The sequence below is a fragment of the Aulonocara stuartgranti genome, assembly GCF_965226115.1.
Source record: "Aulonocara stuartgranti genome assembly, chromosome: 7".
Lineage (NCBI taxonomy): Eukaryota > Metazoa > Chordata > Actinopteri > Cichliformes > Cichlidae > Aulonocara > Aulonocara stuartgranti.
This window is the reverse complement of record NC_138945.1, coordinates 18220849-18245256: the sequence shown is the minus strand read 5'-3', so window position 1 is coordinate 18245256 and position 24408 is coordinate 18220849. Positions and strand designations below refer to the sequence as shown.

At 38.1% G+C, this 24408-nt stretch overlaps 2 protein-coding genes across 5 annotated transcripts; both read right to left on the bottom strand.

The window, feature by feature from the left end:
- Window positions 1-9893: 9893 nt before the first annotated feature.
- cacfd1 (calcium channel flower domain containing 1) lies at window positions 9894-19146 on the bottom strand. 4 transcript variants are annotated; one of them, XM_082542709.1, is made up of 7 exons: window positions 18284-19146; window positions 17805-17917; window positions 17590-17676; window positions 14451-14523; window positions 13772-13897; window positions 13512-13619; window positions 9894-13114 (listed from the first exon to the last, which is right to left on the bottom strand). In XM_082542709.1, the coding sequence occupies exons 1-7, from the start codon at window positions 18331-18333 to the stop codon at window positions 13024-13026; spliced, it is 648 nt and encodes a 215-aa protein (XP_082398835.1). In that variant the 5' UTR covers window positions 18334-19146; the 3' UTR covers window positions 9894-13023. The 4 variants fall into 4 exon arrangements, with proteins under 4 accessions (XP_082398835.1, XP_082398836.1, XP_082398837.1 ...); XM_082542710.1 differs by having other exon boundaries at window positions 17805-17914; XM_082542711.1 differs by lacking the exon at window positions 17805-17917.
- A 421-nt stretch (window positions 19147-19567) lies between these two features.
- On the bottom strand, window positions 19568-22607 carry ptcd2 (pentatricopeptide repeat domain 2). Its single transcript, XM_082542706.1, has 10 exons — window positions 22456-22607; window positions 22061-22153; window positions 21847-21976; window positions 21644-21761; window positions 21462-21540; window positions 21272-21363; window positions 21061-21174; window positions 20831-20905; window positions 20643-20756; window positions 19568-20350 (listed from the first exon to the last, which is right to left on the bottom strand). Exons 1-10 carry the CDS (start codon window positions 22583-22585, stop codon window positions 20129-20131), a joined length of 1167 nt encoding a protein of 388 aa, XP_082398832.1. The 5' UTR covers window positions 22586-22607; the 3' UTR covers window positions 19568-20128.
- Window positions 22608-24408: the final 1801 nt, after the last annotated feature.

The window sequence follows — 24408 nt, the reverse complement described above, 5'->3', positions numbered from 1 at the left end:
AGAGAATGTGGAGTGATTTGTGGTCCAGAATGTGTTTTACTTTACTCAAGATTGAAACACTTCTTGAAATTTTGTTATGTATATGATTTATATGAGACTTCCGGTTTAATTTATCATCTATAATCACACCAAGAAACTTATGTTCAAGTACTCTTTCAATTTCCACACCACCTAAATGAATCTGCACTTGTGCATTTCTAAGGGAATTCCCAAATAAGATTATTTTAGTTTTACTTAGATTTAGCGATAGTTTGTTCCTGTTAAACCATTTTTTAATTTTGCACATTTCTGAAGTAATTGTATCCAGCAGCTCCTTTAGATTCCCCCCAGAACAAAAAATATTTGTGTCATCTGCAAATAATACTAATTTTAATATATCAGATGCCTTACAAATATCATTTATATAAATAATAAATAATTTTGGACCCAGTACAGAGCCTTGTGGAACACCACAAGCAATGTCCAAGCATGATGAGGAATGGACACCCAGCTTCACAAATTGTTTCCGGTCACTTAAATAATTTTTCACCCATTGCAGTACAACCCCCCTGATCCCGTACCGTTCCAGTTTATTAATTAATATGTCATGATTGATTGTGTCAAATGCTTTCTTGAGATCCAGAAATACTCCAGCTGCATACTGTTTCTGATCTATAGCATTTGTAATCTCCTTAATTGATTCGATTAATGCCAGAGATGTTGATCTTTTTGATCTGAATCCATATTGACTGTCAGAGAGTAATTTATATTTATCTAAGAATTTGTCTAATCGTTTATTAAACAGGTTTTCTAGGATTTTGGAGAATTGTGGTAGTAAAGAAACAGGCCTGTAATTTGTGAAGTGGCGTCTATCTCCGGTTTTATACAGCGGCACAACTTTAGCTATTTTCATTTTGTTTGGCACTTTTCCCGTCTGAAATGATAAGTTGCAAATATATGTTAGAGGTCCTACAATTCCTTCAATGACCTTCTTGACGATTTTCATGTCAATATCATTACAATCAGTAGATGTTTTATATTTACACATGTGTACAATGTCAATTATTTCTTTTTCCTCCACTGATGTGAGGAACATTGAGTTAGGGTTCCTATCAATCAGGTTTTCACTACAGTCTACTGATGGCAGTGACTCAGGAATTTGTTCTGCCAGTTTTGGTCCAATATTTACAAAATAATGATTAAAGCTGTTGACCTTATCAGCAGTGTTTTCCATAATATTGCCATTGTCGATAAAGTATTGAGGATAACTTTGTTGTCCAGAATTATTTTTAATGATACCGTTTAAAACATCCCATATTCCCTTCATATTATGTTTATTGTTGTTCAATATTTTACTATAATTCTCCTTTCTACATACACGTATAATATTGGTCAACTTATTTTTGTATTTTTTATATTTATTTTCAGCATCTTTTGTTCTTTGTTTTAGGAATTCCCTATAGAGTGTATTTTTCTTTTTACATGCATTTTGTAAACCCTTAGTGATCCATGGTCTATGTGAATATTTGTGCTTTCTGTTGTATTTTATTGTTGGACAGTTTTTATCATACAATTCCATGAATATTCTTAAAACACAGTTCATTTTAAAACATGAATTATAGGATCATCAACCAAATTAAATTAAAAAGCCAAATTATATTAAAAGAAAAAAGTTTACTAAATTTACTGGGTGGTGTGGTGGTTAGCACTGTTGCTTCACAGCAAGAAGTCCTTGGGTTTGAATCCACCATCTGGTGGTGCTTGCATGCTTCTCCCATGTCAAAGGAGCTTGCAAAGAAAAGCGTCTGGACTTCTTTAAATCTGGGACTCCCCACCATTTGACCTTAGAACTGAAGAAGCTTCTCGAATGAGAGGTGAAACGTCTTCAAGCAACTTAAAGAAGTCCAGACGCTTTTCTTTGCAAGCTCCTTTGACTACAATGACCTGGATGACTGAGAACCTTCACAGACTTCTCCCATGTCTGGTCTCTGAGTACTCCAGCTTGCTTCCAAACACATACCGTTAGTGGGGTTCGATTAATTGGTTATTTCTAAATTGCCCATTGATGTGTGGGAATGGCTTTTTATCTCTCTGCGTTAGCCCTGTGGCAAACTGGTGACCTGTCCAGGGTGTATCCAGTCTCGTCCAACCTCCCCAATGACCCTGAAATGCATTAACACATAAATTTTTAGTAGACTTTAAATGGTGTACGTCTGTATCATTGCTAATTGGTTGCCAAGCATCCAGCAGAAATCCCATGACGTTATTGATCCCATAAGCCTCTTATTTCTTTTTCCTCTTTTTTTAAAAATATTGTTGAACTTATTTGAATATATCAGGCTAAATGATGAGATTGGAGAATAGGCTGACTGACATAAGGGACATGGGTGAACTGCCATTCAAAACTCCCTTTTAACAGGAAGAAACCTCCGGCAGAACCAGGCTCAGGGAGGGGCGGCCATCTGCTGTGACCAGTTGGGGTGAGAGAAGGAAGACAGGATAAAAGACATGCTGTGAAAGAGAGACAGAGATTAATAACAGATATGATTCAATGCAGAGAGGTCTGTTAATACATAGTGAGCGAGAAAGGTGACTGGAAAGGAAAAACTCAATGCATCATGGGAATCCCCCAGCAGCCTATGTCTATTGCAGCATAACTAAGGGAGGATTCAGGGTCACCTGGTCCAGCCCTAACTATATACTTTAGCAAAAAGGAAAGTTTTAAGCCTAATCTTGAAAGTAGAGATAGTGTCTGTCTCCCGAATCCAAACTGGAAACTGGTTCCACAGAAGAGGGGCCTGAAAACTGAAGGCTCTCCCTCCCATTCTACTTTTAAATACTCTAGGAGCAACAAGTAGGCCTGCAGAGCGAGAGCGAAGTGCTCTAATAGGGTGATATGGTACTACAAGGTCATTAAGATAAGATGGGGCCTGATTATTTAAGACCTTGTATGTGAGGAGCAGGATTTTGAATTTAATTCTGGATTTAACAGGAAGCCAATGAAGGGAAGCCAAAACAGGAGAAATATGCTCTCTCTTTCTAGTCCCTGTCAGGACTCTTGCTGCAGCATTTTGGATTAGCTGAAGGCTTTTCAGCGAGTTTTTTGGACATCCTGATAATAATGAATTGCAGTAGTCCAGCCTGGAAGTAATAAATGCATGAACTAGTTTTTCAGCGTCACTCTGAGACAGGATATTTCTAATTTTAGAGATGTTGCGCAAATGGAAGAACGCAGTCTTAAATATTTGTTTAATATGTGCATTGAAGGACATGTCCTGGTCAAAAATGACTCCAAGGTTCCTCACAGCGTTACTGGAGGCCAAGGTAATGCCATCCAGAGTAAGAATCTGGTTAGATACCATATTTCTAGGCTTTTCAGGGCCGAGTACAATAACCTCAGTTTTATCTGAATTAAGAAGCAGAAAGTTAGCGGCCATCCAGGTCTTTATGTCTTTAAGACATTCCTGCACTTTAACTAATTGGTGTGTGTTATCTGGCTTCATGGACAGATAGAGCTGGGTGTCATCTGCATAGCAGTGAAAATGTATGCTATGTCTTCTAATGATGCTGCCTAAGGGAAGCATGTATAATGTAAACAGAATTGGTCCTAGCACTGAACCCTGTGGAACTCCATAATTAACCTCAGTGTGTGAAGAGGACTCTCCATTTAGATGAACAAATTGGAGTCTATTAGATAGATATGATACAAACCACTGCAGTGCAGTACCTGTAATACCTACAGCATGTTCTAATCGCTCTAATAGGATATTATGGTCAACAGCATCGAATGCTGCACTAAGGTCTAGCAGGACAAGCACAGAGATGAGTCCACTGTCAGAGGCCATAAGAAGATCATTTGTAACCTTCACTAAAGCTGTTTCTGTGCTGTGATGAGCTCTGAAACCTGACTGAAACTCTTCAAATAAACCATTCCTCTGCAGATGATCTGTTAGCTGTTTGACAACTACTCTTTCAAGGATTTTTGATATGAAAGGAAGGTTGGAGATTGGCCTATAATTAGCTAAGACTGCTGGGTCTAGAGATGGCTTTTTGAGTAAAGGTTTAACTACAGCCAGCTTGTAGGCCTGTGGTACATAGCCGATCATTAGAGATAGGTTGATCATATTTAAGATCGAATAATTAATTAATGGCAGGACTTCTTTGAGCAGTTTTGTAGGAATGGGGTCTAAAAGACACGTTGATGGTTTGGAGGAAGTAATTATTGAAGTTAACTCAGAAAGATCAATTAGAGAAAAAGAGTCTAACTTAACATCAATGGTACTAAGAGTAGCTGTAGATAATATTACATCTGTGGGATGATTACTGGTAATTTTTTCTCTAATGATAAAAATTTTATTTGTGAAGAAGTTCATGAAGTCATTACTAGTTAACGTTAAAGGGATGGTTGGCTCAAAAGAGCTCTGACTTTTTGTCAGCCTGGCTACAGTGCTGAAGAGAAACCTGGGGTTGTTCTTATTTTCTTCAATCAGTGATGAATAGTAAGATGTTCTGGCTTTGCGGAGAGCTTTCTTATAAAGCAGCAAACTATTTCTCCAGGCTAAATGATGATCCTCTAAATTTGTGACACGCCATTTCCTCTCCAGATTACGAGTCATCTGCTTTAGGCTACGTGTTTGAGAATTATACCACGGAGTCAAATACTTCTGATTAGAGACCTTAGTTTTCACAGGAGCTACAGTATCCAGAGTCGTACGTAGTGAGGAGGTGAAATTATTAACAAGATGATCGACCTCTGTTGGAGTAGCGTTCAGATAGCTGCTCTGCTCTATGTTGGTACAGGGCATTGAAGATGATAACAGTGGGTGGATTATATTCTTAAACTTAGTTACAGCGCTTTCAGAAAGACATCTACTTTGATAAAGTCTACTCTCCACCGCTGTGTAATCAATTATTGTAAATGTAAATGTTATCAGGAAATGATCAGACAGGAGAGGGTTTTCAGGAAACACTGTTAAATGTTCAGTTTCTATGCCATATGTTAAAACAAGATCTAGAGTGTGATTAAAGTGGTGGGTGGGTTCTTTTACATTTTGAGAGAAACCAATTGAGTCTAATAACAGATTAAATGCCATGTTGAGGCTGTCATTTTTAGCATCTACATGGATGTTAAAATCACCCACAATAATTATTTTATCTAAGCTCAGAACTAAATTAGATATAAAGTCTGAGAAATCAGACAGAAACTCTGTGTAAGGCCCAGGTGGACGATAGATGATAACAAGTAAGACTGGTTTCTGAGTTTTACAGCTGGGGTGGACGAGGCTAAGCATCAGGCTTTCAAATGAATTAAAAGTCTGTCTTGGTCTTTCATTAATTAATAGGCTGGTGTGAAAAATTGCTGCCACACCGCCCCCCCCCCCGGCCTGTGCTTCGAGATTTCTGGTAGTTAGAATGACTCGGGGGTGTTGATTCATTTAAACTAACATAATCATCCTGCTGCAACCAGGTTTCTGTAAGGCAGAGTAAATCAATTTGTTGATCAATTATTAAGTCATGTACTAACAGAGACTTGGAGGAGAGCGACCTAATATTTAATAATCCACATTTCACTGTTTTACTCTTTGGTTCAGATGTGGATACTTTATTGTTCTTTCTTTGTAATTGTTTATGTTTAAGTTGTTTGTTGCTGGTTTTTAGTTTGTTTTTTGTCTGTTTGGGAGCTGACACAGTCTCTATGGAGATGGGTTTTTGGGGGGGTAGCAGGAGGAGAGAAGCTGCAGAGAGGCGTGTAAGACTGCAACTCTGCTTCCTGGTCCCAACTCTGGATAGTCATATTTTGGGGGGTTTAATAAATTTGTCCATATTTCTAGAAATGAGAGCTGCTCCATCCAAAGTGGGATGGATGCGGTCTCTCCTAACAAGACCAGGTTTCCTCCAGAAGGTTTGCCAATTATCTATGAAGCCCACATCGTTTCTGGGATTTAACCTGCAGTTAAATGAGCATCCATGTTTACCACCTGAGCTACAAGCTGTGCTTTAGGCCATTTTTATTTGCTTTGTAAATATCTCTGTCCACTGTCTGCTCTTCTGTAATCTTAGTATCTGGTCATTGTGAATATGAAAAGGTCTCACAATTAATGATGTAATAGACTAATGGAAACATTCCTGTTTGATCTTATCCACATGCGGTGCAGCTGATCTACATCTGGCTGTGTTAGTGTTATTTCACACTTATCTAATCTGCAGAACACATCAGGTAACTCCTTGTCTAGTCATCTGACTTTAACAGCTGTTATTAAACATAAACCACACAGAAGACTCAGACTGTGACAAATCACAGAGTTCAGATAATGAAAACATGCGGAGACATAATTACACAAGACATAAACAGGCTTGTGATGGGAGCAGGTTTGCAGTGAAGCATCATTGTATGTATGTATATGCTTAGGTCCATACTTTTTTGAAATTTTGCGCCTGTTTTTTCTCATCTAACAGTCAAGATCTGGTTGAAGTTCAGCTTTAATTAAAGGGATTTAACAAAAGTATTAAAGTAGATGATTGCAGCTTCACAACATCAAAAACACTTTTGAGGGAGTAGGTGTATCATTGTCAAAGACACCATCATGAATTTAAATACAGAAAGCATAGAACAAGGTGAAAACCACTAGTTACACTTGAGTCCAAGAGTGTCAGACTAGATAATACCAGAAAACATCTAAAACAGCCTGCACTGTTCTGGAAAAAATTATTTAGAATAGATGAAACCAAGATGAAGTTGTATCAGAATGATTGGAAAAGAAAAAAATATGGAGAAGGAAAGAAGAGCTCATGATCCAAAGCATACTACATCGTCTGTTAGACATGGTGAAGGCTATGTTATGGCTTTTCATTGATGATGTAGCTGCTGCTGGGAGTAGCAGGATGAACTCTAATGTGTACAGAGATATACTTGATCATACAAATGGACAATGAGTCAAAACATGCTGTAAACACTACCCAAGAGTTTCTCAAGGCAAAGACATGAATTCTTCAGTGGCCAGAAGAAAATAGAAAATAGAATCACATGTTCAAACATGAGAACTTTATTCAGAATTCTCAGAGCAGTTTTACAGATAGCATTATTTATGTGTTGCACATTCCAGGAAGCAATGCAAAATGTAATACTGATGTATTGTGAAATGACTCACTACAAAGGAAATTTAAATAGTAGTTAATAAATAGGTAATTTATTATACAGCATACTTTAGGGGAAGTGCTGGTAAATCAAGTCAGACTGGGTTTATTTTTCATGAGTTTTTAGATACAAATAATTCAAAGAAAACTAATAAAAAAGCAATAGTGTACGGCAAAATGTAAAAAAAAACAGGGAACTCTGGAGTATCCTTAATTTCTGTGGTGTGACACTGAGATGTGAAGCATTTAATTTTTCTTTGATCACTGCTTTTAAATGATATGTGATTTAGATTTGTCCGACATGACAGCAAAAAAAGGGGAAACAAATTGCAGTTTGATTTTACTGCAAGCTCGTGATAGAAATATTAAAGTCAGTAGGCTAAGCAAAAGAAAGAGAAACTATACTTGATGAAATCAAATAGGAGTGCTAGTTTTGTCTGGGAAAAGAATTAAGCTTGTATGTTTTAATAAAATCCTCAAGGTTATTTCCTTCTAACTCAGTTCAGTGTGGTTGATCAACAGTCTGGTTTCAATTTCCATTCACCTGCAGACACTGATCCATGTTGACAGGGCATAAGAAATATCAAAAGCTTGCCACTGTAAAGGGCCACCACTCAAGATCAACCACAGTTACAAACACAGTGGTTTGATTGGGTTGGATGACACATAGCATTATAAAAAATGTTTTTTAAAAAGCCCAAATATTTTTGCTTGTAACAATACAAAAAGCGGAAGCATAAGAGATAACACTGAAATCTCTTTTTAATGATAACAGTAATATCTATCAATATCATCTATGTGACACTGAAACCTTTCTATGAATCATCTGCACACAGTGTGTCTTTTGTCCCGCCGCTCCCTGAGCCTGATTCTGCCAGAGGTTTCTTCCTGTTAAAAGGGAGTTTTTCCTTCCCACTGTCACCAAGTGGGAACTCAAAGGGGGTTGTCTGGTTTTTGGGGTTTTCTCTGTATTATTGCAGAATCATTACCTTACAACCACCTTGAGGTGAATCTTGTGATGTGGTGATGTATAAATAAAACTGAAACTGAATGAAATTCAATAAACAGTTGTCACAAACACAGTTTGTGCAGTTTAAAAAAAATGGCAGAGAGGACTTCATGAAAAATAAACAAATTTTACTTGCTTTCATTTGGTTTTTCAAAACATAAAGGGGCCATTTTTTCCAAGATTATCATTCAAAGTAAGGCTTATTTGTCTGAAAGGATCTTAAAATGTCAGTGGGAAATTGTTTTATTAAGAAAACACAATCAAAGGTGCCCCAAAACATTCTAACACTTAACAAAATTACCCCCAAACCCCCAGCGTATAACAGAAATCTTTTTATAAAATTTAGTCTTTCATCAGTATTCATCTTCTTGCCTAACTCCACACTTCAGACAGAGAGATGCTTTGTCTTTTGAAGCTTTCAGAAGGAGCAGGATGTTCTGCCCAGATTCAACCACAGCTGAATAATTTAAAGAGGAAAAAGGTTCTACCTAGCTGCAGTAAATGGAAATAACATTTGAAAAAGAACTGAAAAGAACCACGCGTGACTGTGACATATCATACTTACTTTTCCCAGGTGTAAAACTTTTTAACAAGAGTAATCATTAATGGCAAAAAACAAAATAAATTAAAATAAACACTTCCAGTTCTAAGGTTTTGCATATGAGAACAGCAGTTCAATTCAATTTAATTCAGTTTTATACATATAGCACTAATTCACAACAACAGTTGCCTCAAGGCGCTTTACATTGTCAGGTAAAGTCTCTACAGAGAAAACCCCAACAATCATATGATCCCCTATGAGCAAGTACTTTGTTGACAGTGGGAAGGAAAACTCCTTTTTAACAGGAAGAAACCTCAAGCAGAACCTAGTTCAGGGAGAGGCAGCCTGGTTTGGGATGAGGGGAGGAAACATGATAAATCTAACCAGGACCCCTAGCAGGTCTTAAAATTGGATGAATGACAAAACATGATATATTACACCACACCACTATTTATTAAACAGAAACCAAACCAAAACTAAGAAGCAGCATGTGAATACTAAACACATCCTTAATACTTTCTCCCACTTTTTATAGAGAAGCTCAGGAGGTGTGTGCATCTCCATTAAAAAACAGAAGTTTTGGCAGCTTGTTGACATCAGCAAAGATCTTGTCAATGGCAGTCAATCTGGGTGTGGTTATACAGCCACTTAGAAATAGCGTGTCATTCTACAGTCAGAAAGATTATTCAAGTGGAAAAGCATTCAACACAGTTGCCAATCTTCCCACGAGTGGATGACCCCAAGGTCAAAGTGTGCATTACTCTGCAAAAGAGCTACATCTCCAACTCTTTAGTTAGGATGTTATATGAGAAAACTTTTGACAGCAGAAGTAGAAAGCAACTAAACAAGAAGAAGAAAGCCTCTTCTCTTAAAAAGAACATGGCAACACAACGTAAGTTTGTAAAGCTGCATTTGAACAAACTACAAGATTTCTGGAAGTCCTCTGGACAGATGAGAACAAAGTGGAGATGTTAGGCCGTCATTTTTGCTAAATAAGTAATGCATGTCATGTACAGTATTTACCTAATAAGAGGATTTGGTAAAAAGCAGTTTTTTATTATGTCTTATACACGAAATATTTGAAATGACAGAGGACAGAACTGCAGTTACTAAGTTAGATGGGCTCTGACATTAATATAAACATGTAAACTTTGACCTGATCATCGTGATAGAAGAAATACAAACCTGAGAGTGATACAAAAAGGTACAGAAGAAGCCAACACCACGCAGTAGTAGCAATTTTGTTTATTCACTAATTTGTAACATGATCAGGATTCACATCACAACACACATTATTCACATATCCCTTACAGCACAAGATACACTCAACACCTGCAGCAATTTGTTTTGTTGTGGATGGCCGTGGACAGAGAAAGCAGTGTTAAACAGCAGTGGAGCGCTTTTATAGTGTTAGACTTTAGCATATCACTGGATTGGATGTGTGTGAAGGCTGTTTTGTGTGTGTTTTAATTGCATGACAAAATGCTTTTCACGTTGACTCGGGTGATACAGTAAAATCGTAGAGTCAGGCTTCGACTAGGACCTACGCACAGGCTGGTTGTGTGTGCTGTGCACTGTTAACTATGATACCTGAGAGCTGATGGTGATGGTATGAATAATTCACTCAGTCAAGACTTAAGGTAGAAACAGCTGTAAGAGGTATGTGTAAACACTTATTCCATCCTTATTACTGCTAAAATAACAATGGCAAGGCCCAAAAACAAACCACACACACGGTACACTGGTGAGCACTGCATACCTCATTTGAGTGAAACCATTGCGGTGGTGACTGTGTGGGATACAGACCAATTACTCCCTGAATCAAGACACTTCCCTTCATTAAACTGTGGATGGGTTTTGGTAGAGCATAAGAGAGCAGTATGTCAGACACAAAGAAATCAGCAGATACTTATTAACGGATTCTAAAGCGGGAAAAGAAACCCCAGCTACACAAAGATTCCCAAATGAGTGCACAGTTTTGCTCCTCGTTTCATGACGTTTCACAAAATCTACATGCCACAAGTTGGCGACTGGTCTCTTGTCCGTTAGCAGCACAAGCAGGTTTTGCCATTCAACTGAAAGCTACACAAATACCTCAACTGAACTTAAGCCAACTGAAAAGTTAATGTATAAAAAGCACAAAACAAAAATAAAGATAAAAGGTCTCTATCTTTGGATGCACCAGATACATTCTCCAATGTTAAAAATATCCCTCAAATATGACGTCAAGCTGCAGTTTAGACCTGTGTGTGCTCAGAAGCTATGCTACTGAAATCACTGGCCAGAGATTTATAAAAGGTTTTGGTTGACAGACATTAAGTGCCTAGACTGAGGATGTCACACATAAGGCTTGGGGGCCAGAATCAGTCCGGCAAAGACTCCAATCTGGCCCACAGAATGGCTTTGATATTAGACTTTTAACTGTGTTTTCATGAGCTTTAGAGCTTTTTATACACATAAGGACCTCCCCGATTGCCATCCATACTACCCTAAAGTAATTAAGTAATAGATAAACAATTAAATCACAGAAAAGATTGCGTTTTTTCACTATTAAATGCAGAATTTTTTTTCTACAATGAGTCCACATTAGAATCAGCACAATCCTTCAGTTTTGTAGTTACCAGAACATTTTTTTCTGTAATTTTACACATTTATTTGTGCTCATGCATTTCGTTCATGTACTACAGCAACATTTTTTGATCATGTAGAAAAATCTGCACTTTTCTGCATCTGAGGGATTTTTAAATGTGTAGTAAAATGTCTTTACACTGACAGAACAAGGAGTTTCAGGTCCAGCCCACTTAAGATAAAAACAAGTCACATGTGGCCCATGACATAAAATGACTTTGACATTCCTGGTCTAGAAATTTCTAGATTGTTGATAAAAGGTCATGAAATCAAAACATAGCCACATACAAAAATATTACACGCAAATCATATGTTGTTAACTCAGTAAAACCAAAGAGGAATGTTAATTATCGTCAGAAGACGATAGTCCTTAACATTCTCAAATACAATAATACATTCTGGAGTGACAGCGCTTATCCCCGCAATCGCTTTTTATCGTCCAGACTTACTAAGTGAAGCAAATTCGCACATGAGTGAAATCCTCAGATAGTATTTATAAGTGTGGTTAGTGTTTTTTCTGCGTTAAATATTTCCGCAGGTAGCAGTAAACTGTGTATCATGTGATTTAAATATTCTCCTCCTTGTATTTTGTGCGAAATACATACGCAACAGGGCCAGTCGCAAAAGTTTGCACCACTTAAATGCAATCTTGTCGCTGCAGTGTCATTGTGAATGCTGACAATGTTATTTTTTTGTTTTGAACGCCAAACCCAGTTTGTGCCGGTGCAACACGCAAGTAAACATAGCTCAAAGTTCTCTAGCAGATCCGGTCTCAGCCTTCAGAGGATACAGAAAATAAACCTGTGTCTCTCTAGATGAGCTGTGGCTCATCCGCAACTTGAGAAGGCTTCCCTCCCCAACTGATTCTGAGTATTACTGAAGTGTGATCTGACACATGTGTGATGCACATCATGCCTCGCAGCTGCAAACGTAGCCTCCTGAGGCTGAAGAGAATCCCAAAATGTGACGAATCTGATCTGAGGACAGCTGAGAAAAGAGTCACGTTCTTCCAGGCAATAATTCCACTCTCCCAGCTCTGCGAGGGCAGCTCTGTTTGCTACAATTCCTGCTCCTGATACACGCGGTTCTTTACCTCGGGACATTGTGCATTATTAAAGTGTAATAACTTTTTTGTTGTTGTTTTTTTTAACCCGCTGATGTGTTGCACTGCTGACACTGTGTACCACGCTGTGCCCAAAACAAAAGTATACCCACTCTGGCCACACGGTTGTTAAATTGCATTGAGACACGGTGCCACAGCAGGGAGGCACACTCACACGCAAAGAATGCAAAGGGGCGAATTCCTCTGACACACAACTCTGAACTGCAGCCTTAAAGTCAAAGTGAATAACCTGAAGTCAAATATGTACAATTTACAATCACATTAATTTCTGATCAGATTTCCTGAAAGGCTTTATGGGCGACAACAACGTCAGTTTAAAAAAAAGAAAGAGAGAAAAATAAAGGCTGTATGACTGAAACCAGCAAAACACAACAAAACATAAAAACTAAGTTTTAAATATAAGTGATCAGGTCACAATCATGAATCCCGTTTATAGGGCAAGTACCAAATAACAGGCTGAATCTGTTTTGCAGGTGAGCGCAACAAGAATGTAACATTTTAGTAAAGAAAAGGGTGCGGAGAAAGAGGTAGGATGGATAGAGGACAGGAGAAAAATCCCAAGTGTAGAACAGAGGAGGAGGGAAAGAAACAACAGCTGGTGAAAAGGCCTCACTCTGGAGCCCCGTTTGTCGTTCCTGTCATCCTCTCTTCATCCCCCTGTTTCTGATGCTGCAGTCTGGCGTAAGTCACTGCATCTCCCCTGGAAGAGGAGGGAAAGGAAAGACAGGGGTGCAGGAGAGTGATGGTAATAATAAAATGTTAAGTTCAGGGAAGTGTGGGGAGGAAAAAAGAAAGAAAGAATGACAGGAATAGATGACACTGTTAACTGCAAGGTTAATGGACAGCTCATCTTGAAAAGTGAAAAGTTACTTTACGTGAATAAACAACAACAAAAGAAACCACATAAATCACATTAGAACTGTTAGAGCATTTAAACTTGAGATTAAAAACATGATAACTTGTTATAATGAAACGTTTAATGTTTAATGTGAGAGCCTGTTTCAATGGGATATAATGTGGGTGAGATATCAAAAAACACGTTATTGCACAGTCTGTACTGTGTAGATATTTCAGATGCATTATATTTTCTTTCTTACTTTTTGCCTAAAGAAGCGAGGCCGTACAGCACTCCTGTAGCAAAGGCGATGGCGTTCCCAAACAAGGTTGTAAAGGAGAAACTCAAGAATACAGGAAACACAGCCATCCTGAGAACAGGCAAAGTCATTGAATCTGATTAAGTACATTTCCAAGATTATATGCGATGTGCACAACTATCAGAAAACCCAAGTTCCAAATGTTTTTTATTTTTCCCCCCATATAGTTCATTTCTGTCTCCAGTGGCATAAATCATCCTCACCCACAATAGAAGAAGGCCTTCTGCCAGGGTTTGAGTTTGTCTGCACGAGCTGCGACCGCATTAGCAAACTCGATGAACTGACAACAAAACGGGACTTCACAGAGGAACAACACAAAGGCGTTCAACCTTGAGAAGGAAGGAGAGGATACGTAAGCACGGCAAGGAAATCATTCTTTGCCCTTTCCTTTTACTAAAAGCAGCAGCTAGTTGGAAAAGACGTATTGTGCTGTCATGGAAACAACAACAAAGTTCTCACAGTGAGCCAGCTAGCCAAATTGGAGATACAGTTACCACTTAACCTGCTTATAACTTAAAAATCCTACCTAAAATAAAGAATTGTTAAGGCACTTTGGCGCAAGATGCTCCAATTTACTCTTCATACCTCCTTTGTTAGAGTAGGTGTGGTTAGGTGCTATATGAGACTTCTGCTCAATATCAATGTATAGTTCGCTGAAAGGCTCTTCATTTGGTGTTTTTAATCATTACTTTACACAAACTGGACCAGAAAAGGCAACTTTCTGATTGTCCTTGAATGCGCTACATCACCAACACACAGTGTTGCCTAAAAAGAGGTCATTTGGTATTATGTTTACTGCATTTCCACCTCTAAACTGTCCTTTAAACTATCTAGCTGTGTGGCATGTGAATATTACAAAAGTGCGACACTAATGGGACTTACACCATCCACACTCCAGCAGCAATGTTTAGAGGGTTCACAGTGACACAGTTCCACACTCCTGAGATGGCACAGGCTGCATGATTTGGACAGGACAAAACACAAAGCAAAGGGCTGTTATTATGACACCACAGAAGCAGATCATTGCGTGATAGAGAAAATAATCCGTCCCATACATCCGGCTGAAGCTGTTAATACAGTTCAGCCACTTCAGTGTCGAAAGTTGTGTGGGAAAGTTGTCATGTGTAAGCTGCTTAGTGACGTGGAAAATATGAAACTTACGAATGCAAAAGGACGACAAACACAGAATGAAAGAGGTCTCGTGAGCGCTACAACTGTGCTCTGTGTTTGTTCTGAAACAAATAAACGAAAATCAAATAAACTGGTCAAATACAGCACGCCTATCTCGATGAAAGGGCGATTATGAAACAAGGCCTGGCCCAAAGATTAACTACACAGAATAAATTTGAGAGAAATCAGGTCAAAAATCAAAGCAGGCTGCCTTTTTCATGTACAAGAGAATTTGTTTCAGAGTGTTTTAATAATAACTGCATCATAACTGAGGCCGCGTCCCTCTTTTTGGCTAGCATTTGTTTGAAACCTTTTAATCCTTTCACTCGCAGCATTTCTCCACAGTGATTATGATAGACAACATCTACTCAGTGTGAGGAAGATTTTCCACTGCTAAGACGCAGAAGGTCCACTATTGTATGTAAAAAAATAAATATGTGTACAGCAGAAAATGAGACAGACCAAAAGCTCAGTAGAAAATGGTGAGTTCAAAAGCTGTGTAAAAAAACCATGTCTACTTCCTACATGTAAGGATTTCTGGCAGGCTCTAATGTATCCAACTTGGCATCTCACATATCACGGATGTGTGTGAAATAAAGCAATTAACACAGAAAATGAACTAATGGTGTAAATTACTGCCAGTTTGAGTCACACTAATGTAATGCAGTCAACTGTAAACACAAGAAGTGCTATCTATATACACGATATCCATGTAGAATAGAACAGGTAAAGTTTTGGGGTTGGCTCTTATTATATCTTCAGTCTGCTGTGTGTGTGCGTATATCCACTACATTGAAATTACAATACTTCATATTAGGGCTGGGCCATATTATACCGTTCACGGTAATACCGGTATAATGTTAGGCAACGATAGGAAAATGAAATATCGCGATAGAATGGGAGTAAAACGCGCGTGCGCAGTGCCTTTGTTTTCATACGCACATGGCCGATTGTTGAGTGAAACAGATGAACCAGAATTGGTTTGTAAAAATGGTGCAACTTCCGTGATGTGGAACTGGTTTGGTGTTTGTCCGTCAGATACACAACAAAGCACATTTTTTGCAGAACATGCAAGCGGCCGTTGTTATTGTCGTATTTGTCGGACTAAGATGCTCTTAAATCTGGGAGTAATCTGGGTCCTAAACTCCGTATTCTTCAGGTCAAACAACACTGCAGCATCACTTAGAGTTAAAAACTGTCTAAATTCTTTCATCTTTAATAAAACGATCAGCATTGCTGCTTTACCAGGTGTAACTATAAAGTTTAACTTCCAGGCATCCATGAAAACAAAAGTTATTACATTTAACGGAGTTAGAAGTTAGCAGGAAGCTAGCGGAAGTTAGCTCGCTAGTTTCGCTAGTTACCTAAGCATGATATAGCATGTTCTGACTGAGAGATTTCTGAAAAAATTCAAACGTACAGCTCTGCTATCACTTCCAACATAAATGAAGACAGGAAACTAAACAGCAGTGACGTTTGTAGGGTTACTGAAGTTGGGCTAGCTGGTATATAATGATGTGCTACGTGATCGCTAGCGACACAGCTATGTTAGCATAACATAAACAGTGAAGCTGGAGGACGAACACTAACACTTTTCCACTTATAAAAGTTAACGTGAAGGTTCTTCATGGTTAGAGACAAATGCAATCGCATGGCAGGATGCTGTAAACGGACCAAACTTCAGTCAGGAGAACAACTGAGATAATCCATCCACAATACGAGGTTAGTCATTAATATACTGCAACAACATGGGAATAGAGCAGCTGCCAGAGAATTCAACATTAATGAATCAATGGTACAGAAGTGGAGGAAGCAAGAAGAATGAGTTTAATAAAGTTTGATTTATCTGACTGCTTTGTTTCGCTTAATGTGCCTTATAATCCTGTGCACCTTATGGTCCGAAAAATACGTACTGCACACTGCAGTTTAATGTTGCAAAGCACCTCTTTTTAACTTCAGTGGATATTATACATGGTTATGCTCAGGATATGTCAGCCCATTTCTACTGGAAATGCCTTTTGGTTAAACTTTCAGCAAGGAATTTGCATTTGCACTGTTACATTTTTATAAAGCTTTAATGTACATAAAAACCAGCTTCTTAAGTGAAAATAAATGGAAGGTTGTCTTTTTGCGCTAGTAATGTTGTGGAGTTGTATTTTGTCTCGCATCAATTATATCGTCGGTTATATCGTTATTGCAAATTTTCAAATATATATCGTGATAAATATTTTTGGCCATATCGCCCTGCTCTACTTCATATGTGAAGTCCACAGCTATTTTTTTTAAAAAGAAGATATATCTGAAAAAAATCTCACTGCTTCTAAATCTTATGCTAAATACTGTATTAAGTAATATTGAGGACAGGACTCTCAGCTCTGCAAAATCTGAAAAACAACAACAACAACAACAACAAAAAGGAAATGCAAAAGGTTATTTGCCAGTAGTTAATGTTATAAATAAAAATGCTAAAGCTGTAAAAATTTTGATTTAAATAATTTAAAAAAGAAGAAAAATCCTGAAAGTTAATGTATATTTTATTAGAATTTACAGAATTTGCTGTAAGGTATCAAACAATCAAAAATAAATAAATAAATAAAAATAATAAAATGAAAAAAAAAGACAGTTCTTATTTTTTAAATGTAAAAAAACAAAAACAAAAAAAAACAAAAAAACCCCACCTTGCACTAAATCGTGAAAACCCTTGAGTGCAGAACCCCAATCTATGTCTACACAGAGTTGTATTTTTAGGGTGGAGTTGAGAGAGTATTCAAGTCTTGCAGTTTTCACCACTGTGGTAACTAAACCAAATAACACCACAGAGCAGCTTCATGCTGAAACTCATCCACTGTACCTTCAGACAATCCAGCTTCCTTAATAATACAGAAGCCACTGAATATGCAGCTGTTAATGTGATACGGCCACGGTGACTCTGGTGTCACTGTGAAGGAGAGATGGATACAGGGAGAGGAAGGGTGGATCAGGGATACTGCAAAAACTGCAGAGCCAGCAGTTATATTTATTTAAATAAATAAATAAATAAATAAATAAATAAATAAAAAGCCTCACATGAAACTCCTGAGGGGAATACCTGAGTATGTGCACCGCGGTTCGTTTTGGCAGAACAAGCTGCTATGGCATGAAAAAACAAACAAACAGACGGTGCCCAGGAGTGGCTGCTGCTGCAGCGAGGGGGACAAAGCAGTGACAAAGCTTTTGTTTAGTGGCTGTGCAGTTAAATTGCGGCATATTCACAATCTAAAACAGATGTTACGTTATAAAAAAATGCCATGTCACTCTGCAGCTGCCCCTCATCTGCATACTGAGGAGGTCACATAACAGTATCAATTACGGCGTAAAGATTAATCACATAGCTGTCACACAAAATAAGTAAATGTCGTGACCTGGCACACAGCAGCAGCAGTGGTCATAGTGCACAGTCTGTGGTATTAACTAAAGCTAAGCGTGTTGTCATGGCAGGATTTGGGTTTCTGTGGACATAACGTTATTTACTCGAGGAGTGACATAAGACTTTGACAACTACTTACATATTCCTCCCAAAACCCCAGCTATTTTGCAGAGCCATCTGTACCACCATGTCATTCCATCATCATCCGGAGCGGATTTTGTAGGCGCTGCCGTCTCTTCGGTGCTCATTGTGTTTTTCTAGCTACGCTTGCTAAAGCTAACCAAAGCCAGTATTTACAAATGTCAGACCACCAAACACCCAAATATGAATCTCTAAATTAATGTAACAGTACCCAGCAAACTAATTTCTAACCATCTTACTCCGACCTCGCAGTCCCTTCGAATAGTTTTATATCTTTTTCAGTTTACACGTCTTTTTTAAAATAAATTATTTTCTTTCCTTTGTCTGCTCCAGTTGGGGTCAGCTGCCCGATGTTACGAGGAGCTTCTACACACGGCTTATGACAGTCCCAGCGAACCGGCAAGCTAACGCTAAAAAGCACCGCCACCAGCGGCCGCTAGGCGAGGATGTCGCCGCACCGCCTCATATAACTTCAAAATCAGTCACATAAACAAAAAAACAAACACGCTCTCTTTCTGCTGTTTCCAAACTGTCCAACCGGTGTGTTCAGGTTAATTTAGCAGCTCAGTCTTTCGCCTCTTTACGTGTTAAATAGACGTAAGCATTGCATTGTGGGAAGGGTCTGATGTACGTCACGGTTTGTTTACATCCGGGCAAATTCCTACGGGCGGGTTTGGTTGGCATTTGTACTTAATTTATGCTGTTACAGTAGAAATACTAGCATTTCACATCCATCTGTTGGCATTGTAATAATTTTCTACTAAAGTAATGTTATTTTTAAGTTGTCGCATTAGGTGCTGGGAGTGTACACTCAAGACTAGCCACAGTATTGTGGCTGGTTAGTACCATTTAAGACCTCTCCCAACTAAATTACATGTTTAAATTACAGAAATCTCAATTTCTTTTTCAGTATCTACTAAATAGAATTTTCCTTTAAAAAACAAATGTTTCTGTAACACATTTCTTTTATTCTTCATAGTACAGGCCATGTAGAAACACTGAGTTGTACAGTTACAATTGAATTTCTTTTTCTCATAAGATATCTCAGGGATTTTTAAATGTGTAATTAAATGTCTTTAGACTCACAGATCTGGCCCACTTTCCCCCCATTCATATAGATAAGACACACTAAACCTTTAAACCACACTAAAGATGTGGGAAATATCTAGTGTCGACTACAGGGAAAACTCACAACATACCCAGTGTTTGCTCTTTACAATCGCCAGTGTCCTCTTTAGAAAGTATGAGAAAGCAAAATCATTTGATTCCAGCAACACCCCCCAAAACTTTAGATTTTTAATAAATCTGTCTTTGAGCACTCATTCATACACATAACACACTTCTCCCCCAACAAACAGAAAACCCACTTATGACCTCCAAACGAGCCTTACAAATAAACCTGTCCCTGTTTCTGATTGCTTGGTAGCTAACGATAGTTAATGCATATGACACAAGACTGTCAAATGACTCAGCATTAAAGATGGCAAGCTACCTTTTCACAAAAGTGTTGCTTTGTGCCTTCACATAATAATTCATTAGTCTAAGAGTATGCACAGGTACTGTGAATTTATTTTAAACACATTTAACATAAAATATTAAAGTGTTCTTTATTGAAGATGGCATAGACTCTGTCAATGATGCTGATGCAGTAGAAAAATAAACTTTCCTCTTGGCAATTTTGCTTCTTTAGGTGCAATGCTATGGGCTGTTGTATCTGCACTGGCGAGGACAAGCGTGTTTTAATAGGCTGCTGGTCAGGGCCCTTAAATATCATATGAGTGCGTTTATAACATCAAAGTCAAATCTGGGAAATGTCAGAGTGTTTAAATGGACAACTCTAGCCTCACTCTGACAGTAAAGTGGACTGTAGAGGCTTTAGAGTTCTCCGGCTAGTTCTCCTCTCCAGTGTTATTGGCGCTGGTTTCCTCTTCCCTGTGGGCGTGCGGCACAGCATGTCATCGAGCGTCTGCTGAGTCACCTGACCGTCTCTTTCAAGCTGAGTCACTACCTGCTCCACTTTTATTATATGCGGCCTGCCTTGACTCCGCAAACGTAGCAAATCCACCTGAAACGGATGACACCAAGTCAACTCTTGGGCAGATGATTGTTCTCTCAAGCTTGAGAGAACAATCTGAGTAACATTTCCTCAGAGTAGCATGGATTAATAATAACAGCACAAGGATACATCAAAATTCCTTTGGACTAGATTTTCCAATGTTTAAAACAGGACAAAAAATGTGTAGAACTTTAAATGCACCACTCATCTTGTAAGCATTTACACTAACAACAACAATTATGTAATCCTAACCAATCGCCTGGCAGCTGCAGTAATTTTAAGTAGCTGTAGTTTCACTTACCACCTCCTGAGAAAACTCTGGCTTTTTTACAAAAGATGGACTTTTTGGCAACATGGCTGCAGAAAGGATAGAAATAGCCTCTGCCAATGCTCCAGACATTGTTAGTATTAGGACCTAAAGTACAAACAAATTACACAGAATGACAGGAAGAAGTAATGCACATTACATTTTACATGCTGCACCTTTACCTTAAAGTTTTGGCATAATCTGCTGTCGGTGCTCATAATTTGTGAAAATAATGACTGAGCCTTTTCAAGGTCACCCTGGAAAACACACACACACACACACACACACACACACACACACACACACACACACACACACACACACACACACACACAGAAAAGAGAACAAATGATGCTCTAAATATGTGCTATATCTCACTTCATGCAAAAGAGGTACATAATGTAAAACTCACTCTTCGAAGTGCTAGTGCTACAGCGAAACAGTAAGTATGCCTCGGGATGAACTGCCCTCTGGTCTGTTCCTCTTCAATGAGCGCGATGCAGATCCGGTAGGTCTCTGCCGTATTCTGACCAACACAAAAACAGGGCATCGGTCCAAATATAAGAATAAATGAGGTTGTAATGTTGAATGGACATAAAAGAGTAAAATATCTGAAACATTACCAGCTTATAGCAGGTACCAGCTGCTAACGTGAGTGTGTCTTTGTTGAATGGTATGCCTTGGCTCCTCATGGTTCTTAGAACCTCCAAAGCATCTGCAATAGTTAAAAGTTTGCATTATTATATAAATATCATAATCACTGTGGGAGAAAAACAAACAAACAAAAAACACAGGAGTTAATCTGTTACTTACTTTCAAAGGAGCCTTTCATGAACAACATGTCTATGGCTATATTAAAGGATGTGGTGTCGTGGAAAAATCCTTTCATGATCTGTTCAGACAGCAGAAAATAAAATGTTATTAGTCAAACACTAAAGTATATGCCCAGTCTAGTTATTGTTGTTTAACTCAAGTTTGGATGTTACCCAGTTTACCTTGTCTGTTATTGTAGCAAAAGCCATGCTCTCCAGACCCAACTCATAGCACAGTCTCATGAAGAGAGGACCAAATTTGAAGTCTCCATACAACAAGTTACGGTTTTCTGTGTGATACCTTATGAGAGCAAGCCAGCAATGGGTAAGTGAGATTTGGATGGATTGTTTTTTAACAAATATCCCTGTATGAATGCTGCACTTACCTATAGATGGCATCTCTGGCTATTTGCATGTCATCTGCTGACTGGCACAGGTGAAGGAGAAACTTCAAATCATCCCGCAATATCAGCTCATTCCTTTGCAGCTTCTGACTGAATAGGTTAATATAATTCCCTGTAGTGTGAGGTTTACACAAAAGTAAGTTTTATATGACATAAATTTGCAGAGCTGGGCCAGTGGCAAGAATAACTACTTTACCTTCCGATCCATTGACATGGTGAGCCACTGCCAGCTTTCTTTGCTGGAAGTCTTGTAGCTTGATAACATCTTCCGACAACAAATGCCTTTTTGCTGTAGGGTGGTTAAAATATGTGAATGAATCCATAATCAGTTACCCATACATGGCAATCATATATGGGCAAAAATAATAATAACTATACGAGAAGAAAGCTCTTACGAGTCCCTGTGATAAGGTAGCCGTGCATAGAATAGCTTGCACAATACTCACATAGCCAAAGAGAACAACTGTACCTTGCTTTAATTCACGTGTGCTTGCTTTACAGGGTGCTAGCTCCCCCGCTATGCAAACCAGGCAGTTTTCGTACTACCTTTTAAGAGTGACAACATTTGTTGGCGACTTTTGTTTGTCTTACCTCCTATGCAGCCTTCAATCCAGCCTAGCTGTAAAACACCGTAAAAAACTCCTTTAGAGGGCTCATATAATAACGACCGACAACATTTACCAAGTCTGCCCAGCGCCATATCTCCCACAGGCTGTACCATGGCAATGAAATCAAAGGGGATGTTATTGGTAATAATAAAGCAAGGTTTTAAATAAAAAATAATTTCCGCCCTGGAAATTAAGCCATATCAAAATAAAACACTTAAAAATGTCAATATTTTATTTAACCTGAATAATATAATTAGTTATTATTTTTAATTCCGTCATGTGCAATTTCCAGTTGGTATGATCCAAAATGGCACCGCTTAATGACCCGGCTCAGTTTCTTTAAGCAGGTCGAAGGAGACAGATTTTTTATTATACATCAGAAATGATGTGATCGTCATTTAAAACGAAGCTTTAACTATGTTATTTGAATCGTGGTTTCCAGAAAGGCCACGCGAAATTTTATTACTGAACAAAACGGCAGAAAAATGTGTTTTTCTGTTAACCAGCAGGCGGTGCTGTTGTGCTGCAGAACATTTCTGGTTTGGCGTCATTGCTTGGAGCAGCTACAGTGTTTGTACTGTACCCACACAGTGAGGTATAATATACACAGTTTAATAATGTAAAATGCAGGGACTCAGAAAGTCAACTATGAGTTTACACTCATATGGTATTAGTCTTTGTTACTATATTGCTGTTTACTGTAATATTTGTTACTGAACAAACAAAAAAAATGTTTTATTTATATTTAAGTCATTTCTGGGCCTGATTGACATTTACAGTGCTAAGATAAATTCACCTCCTCTGTAAAATGTTTCTTCTGTTTCAAGCTATCATTCCAGATCCCCTTGTTGCTTTGGGCTCCTCTATGTCTATATTTTTAAAAGGTGAATCAAAAACTCACATCATGTTCTCTAATGAGCAAACACCTATATCATGCCAAATCATATTTTGCACTTACAATAAAATAAGATAAGATAAGATAGGATAAGATAAGATAATACAATTTGTGTAAGAGTTCCATAATTTACATTATAAAATCCAAAACCATTCCAAACTTGTATGCCAATTTCATGTCATGCAGAAAAAAAAAGAAAATATGGGTTACAAGTAGGGCTATGAATGAATTCATAAATTTTTTTAAATATATTTTTTATTGAGCGTCAAGAATGTAATACAAAGATATACATGTAACGAAGTTACAATGCTTCTTTTTATATGTGTACCCCACCCCAAGAACATATTGGACACCAATCCAGAAAGAAAGAAAAATAAATAAATAAATAAATTTAAATGAGGTACATCAAAATTCACCATATTTAAAGATGTGCACTTAAAAGGCAATAGTTTGCACAAAATGAATCGTCATCATAACAATAAGGGTATACGGTAGCTGCCAAGCGAGTATCAGATGGGTATGGTTTAATTTTCTCTAAATGTTTTAACAATGTATCCCAAACTGCAAAGAATCTCTCCTTCAACCCCTTGAGAGTATACTTTATTTTTTCCAGCTGTATAAATTGTGTCAGGTCACTGAACCACAGAGGCAATTTGGGTGGCTTTTGTGACTTCCAATGCAATAATATCCTTCTGCGCACAAGCAGTGTAGTAAAAGCGATTATGTTTTTTGAATTCCTCTAATTACTTTAAAGGAACATTACTTTAACATAAAAGGCTGCAGTAAGTGCCAAACTCTGCTGCTAGTTAGTGTACCCATTGACCCGGACAGTATTATATAATCATGCCTTTGCATGCTTTTTTTTAAATCTTTCTCATGGTGGGGGTGTAAGAAAAATGTCAAAAATGTTAAAATTCAGACAGACTACTACAGTAAAAGAAAAATATACATGTTGTTTATTAGCAGTAAATCAATTCATAAATGGAACCCAGTATGCAGTAGTTTTTCACTCTCTTTTTTTCTCATTTCCTACAGGTTTGC

What these genes read in the sequence shown, in the direction of transcription:
- cacfd1 (XM_082542709.1), bottom strand. Translation starts at nt 18,333, where the DNA reads ATGGTGGTACAGATGGCTCTGCAAAATAGCTGGGGTTTTGGGAGGAAT. An exon ending in GCTGCTGGAGTGTGGATGGT is followed by an intron (nt 13,898 to 14,450) that starts GTAAGTCCCATT and finishes TTCCTTCTCAAG; the next exon opens with GTTGAACGCCTTTGTGTTGT. An exon ending in AAGGCCTTCTTCTATTGTGG is followed by an intron (nt 13,620 to 13,771) that starts GTGAGGATGATT and finishes GCCTGTTCTCAG; the next exon opens with GATGGCTGTGTTTCCTGTAT.
- ptcd2 (XM_082542706.1), bottom strand. Translation starts at nt 22,585, where the DNA reads ATGGTACAGCCTGTGGGAGATATGGCGCTGGGCAGACTTGGTAAATGT. An exon ending in CATGAAAGGCTCCTTTGAAA is followed by an intron (nt 21,364 to 21,461) that starts GTAAGTAACAGA and finishes TAACTATTGCAG; the next exon opens with ATGCTTTGGAGGTTCTAAGA. An exon ending in CTGGTACCTGCTATAAGCTG is followed by an intron (nt 21,175 to 21,271) that starts GTAATGTTTCAG and finishes TGTGTTGGTCAG; the next exon opens with AATACGGCAGAGACCTACCG.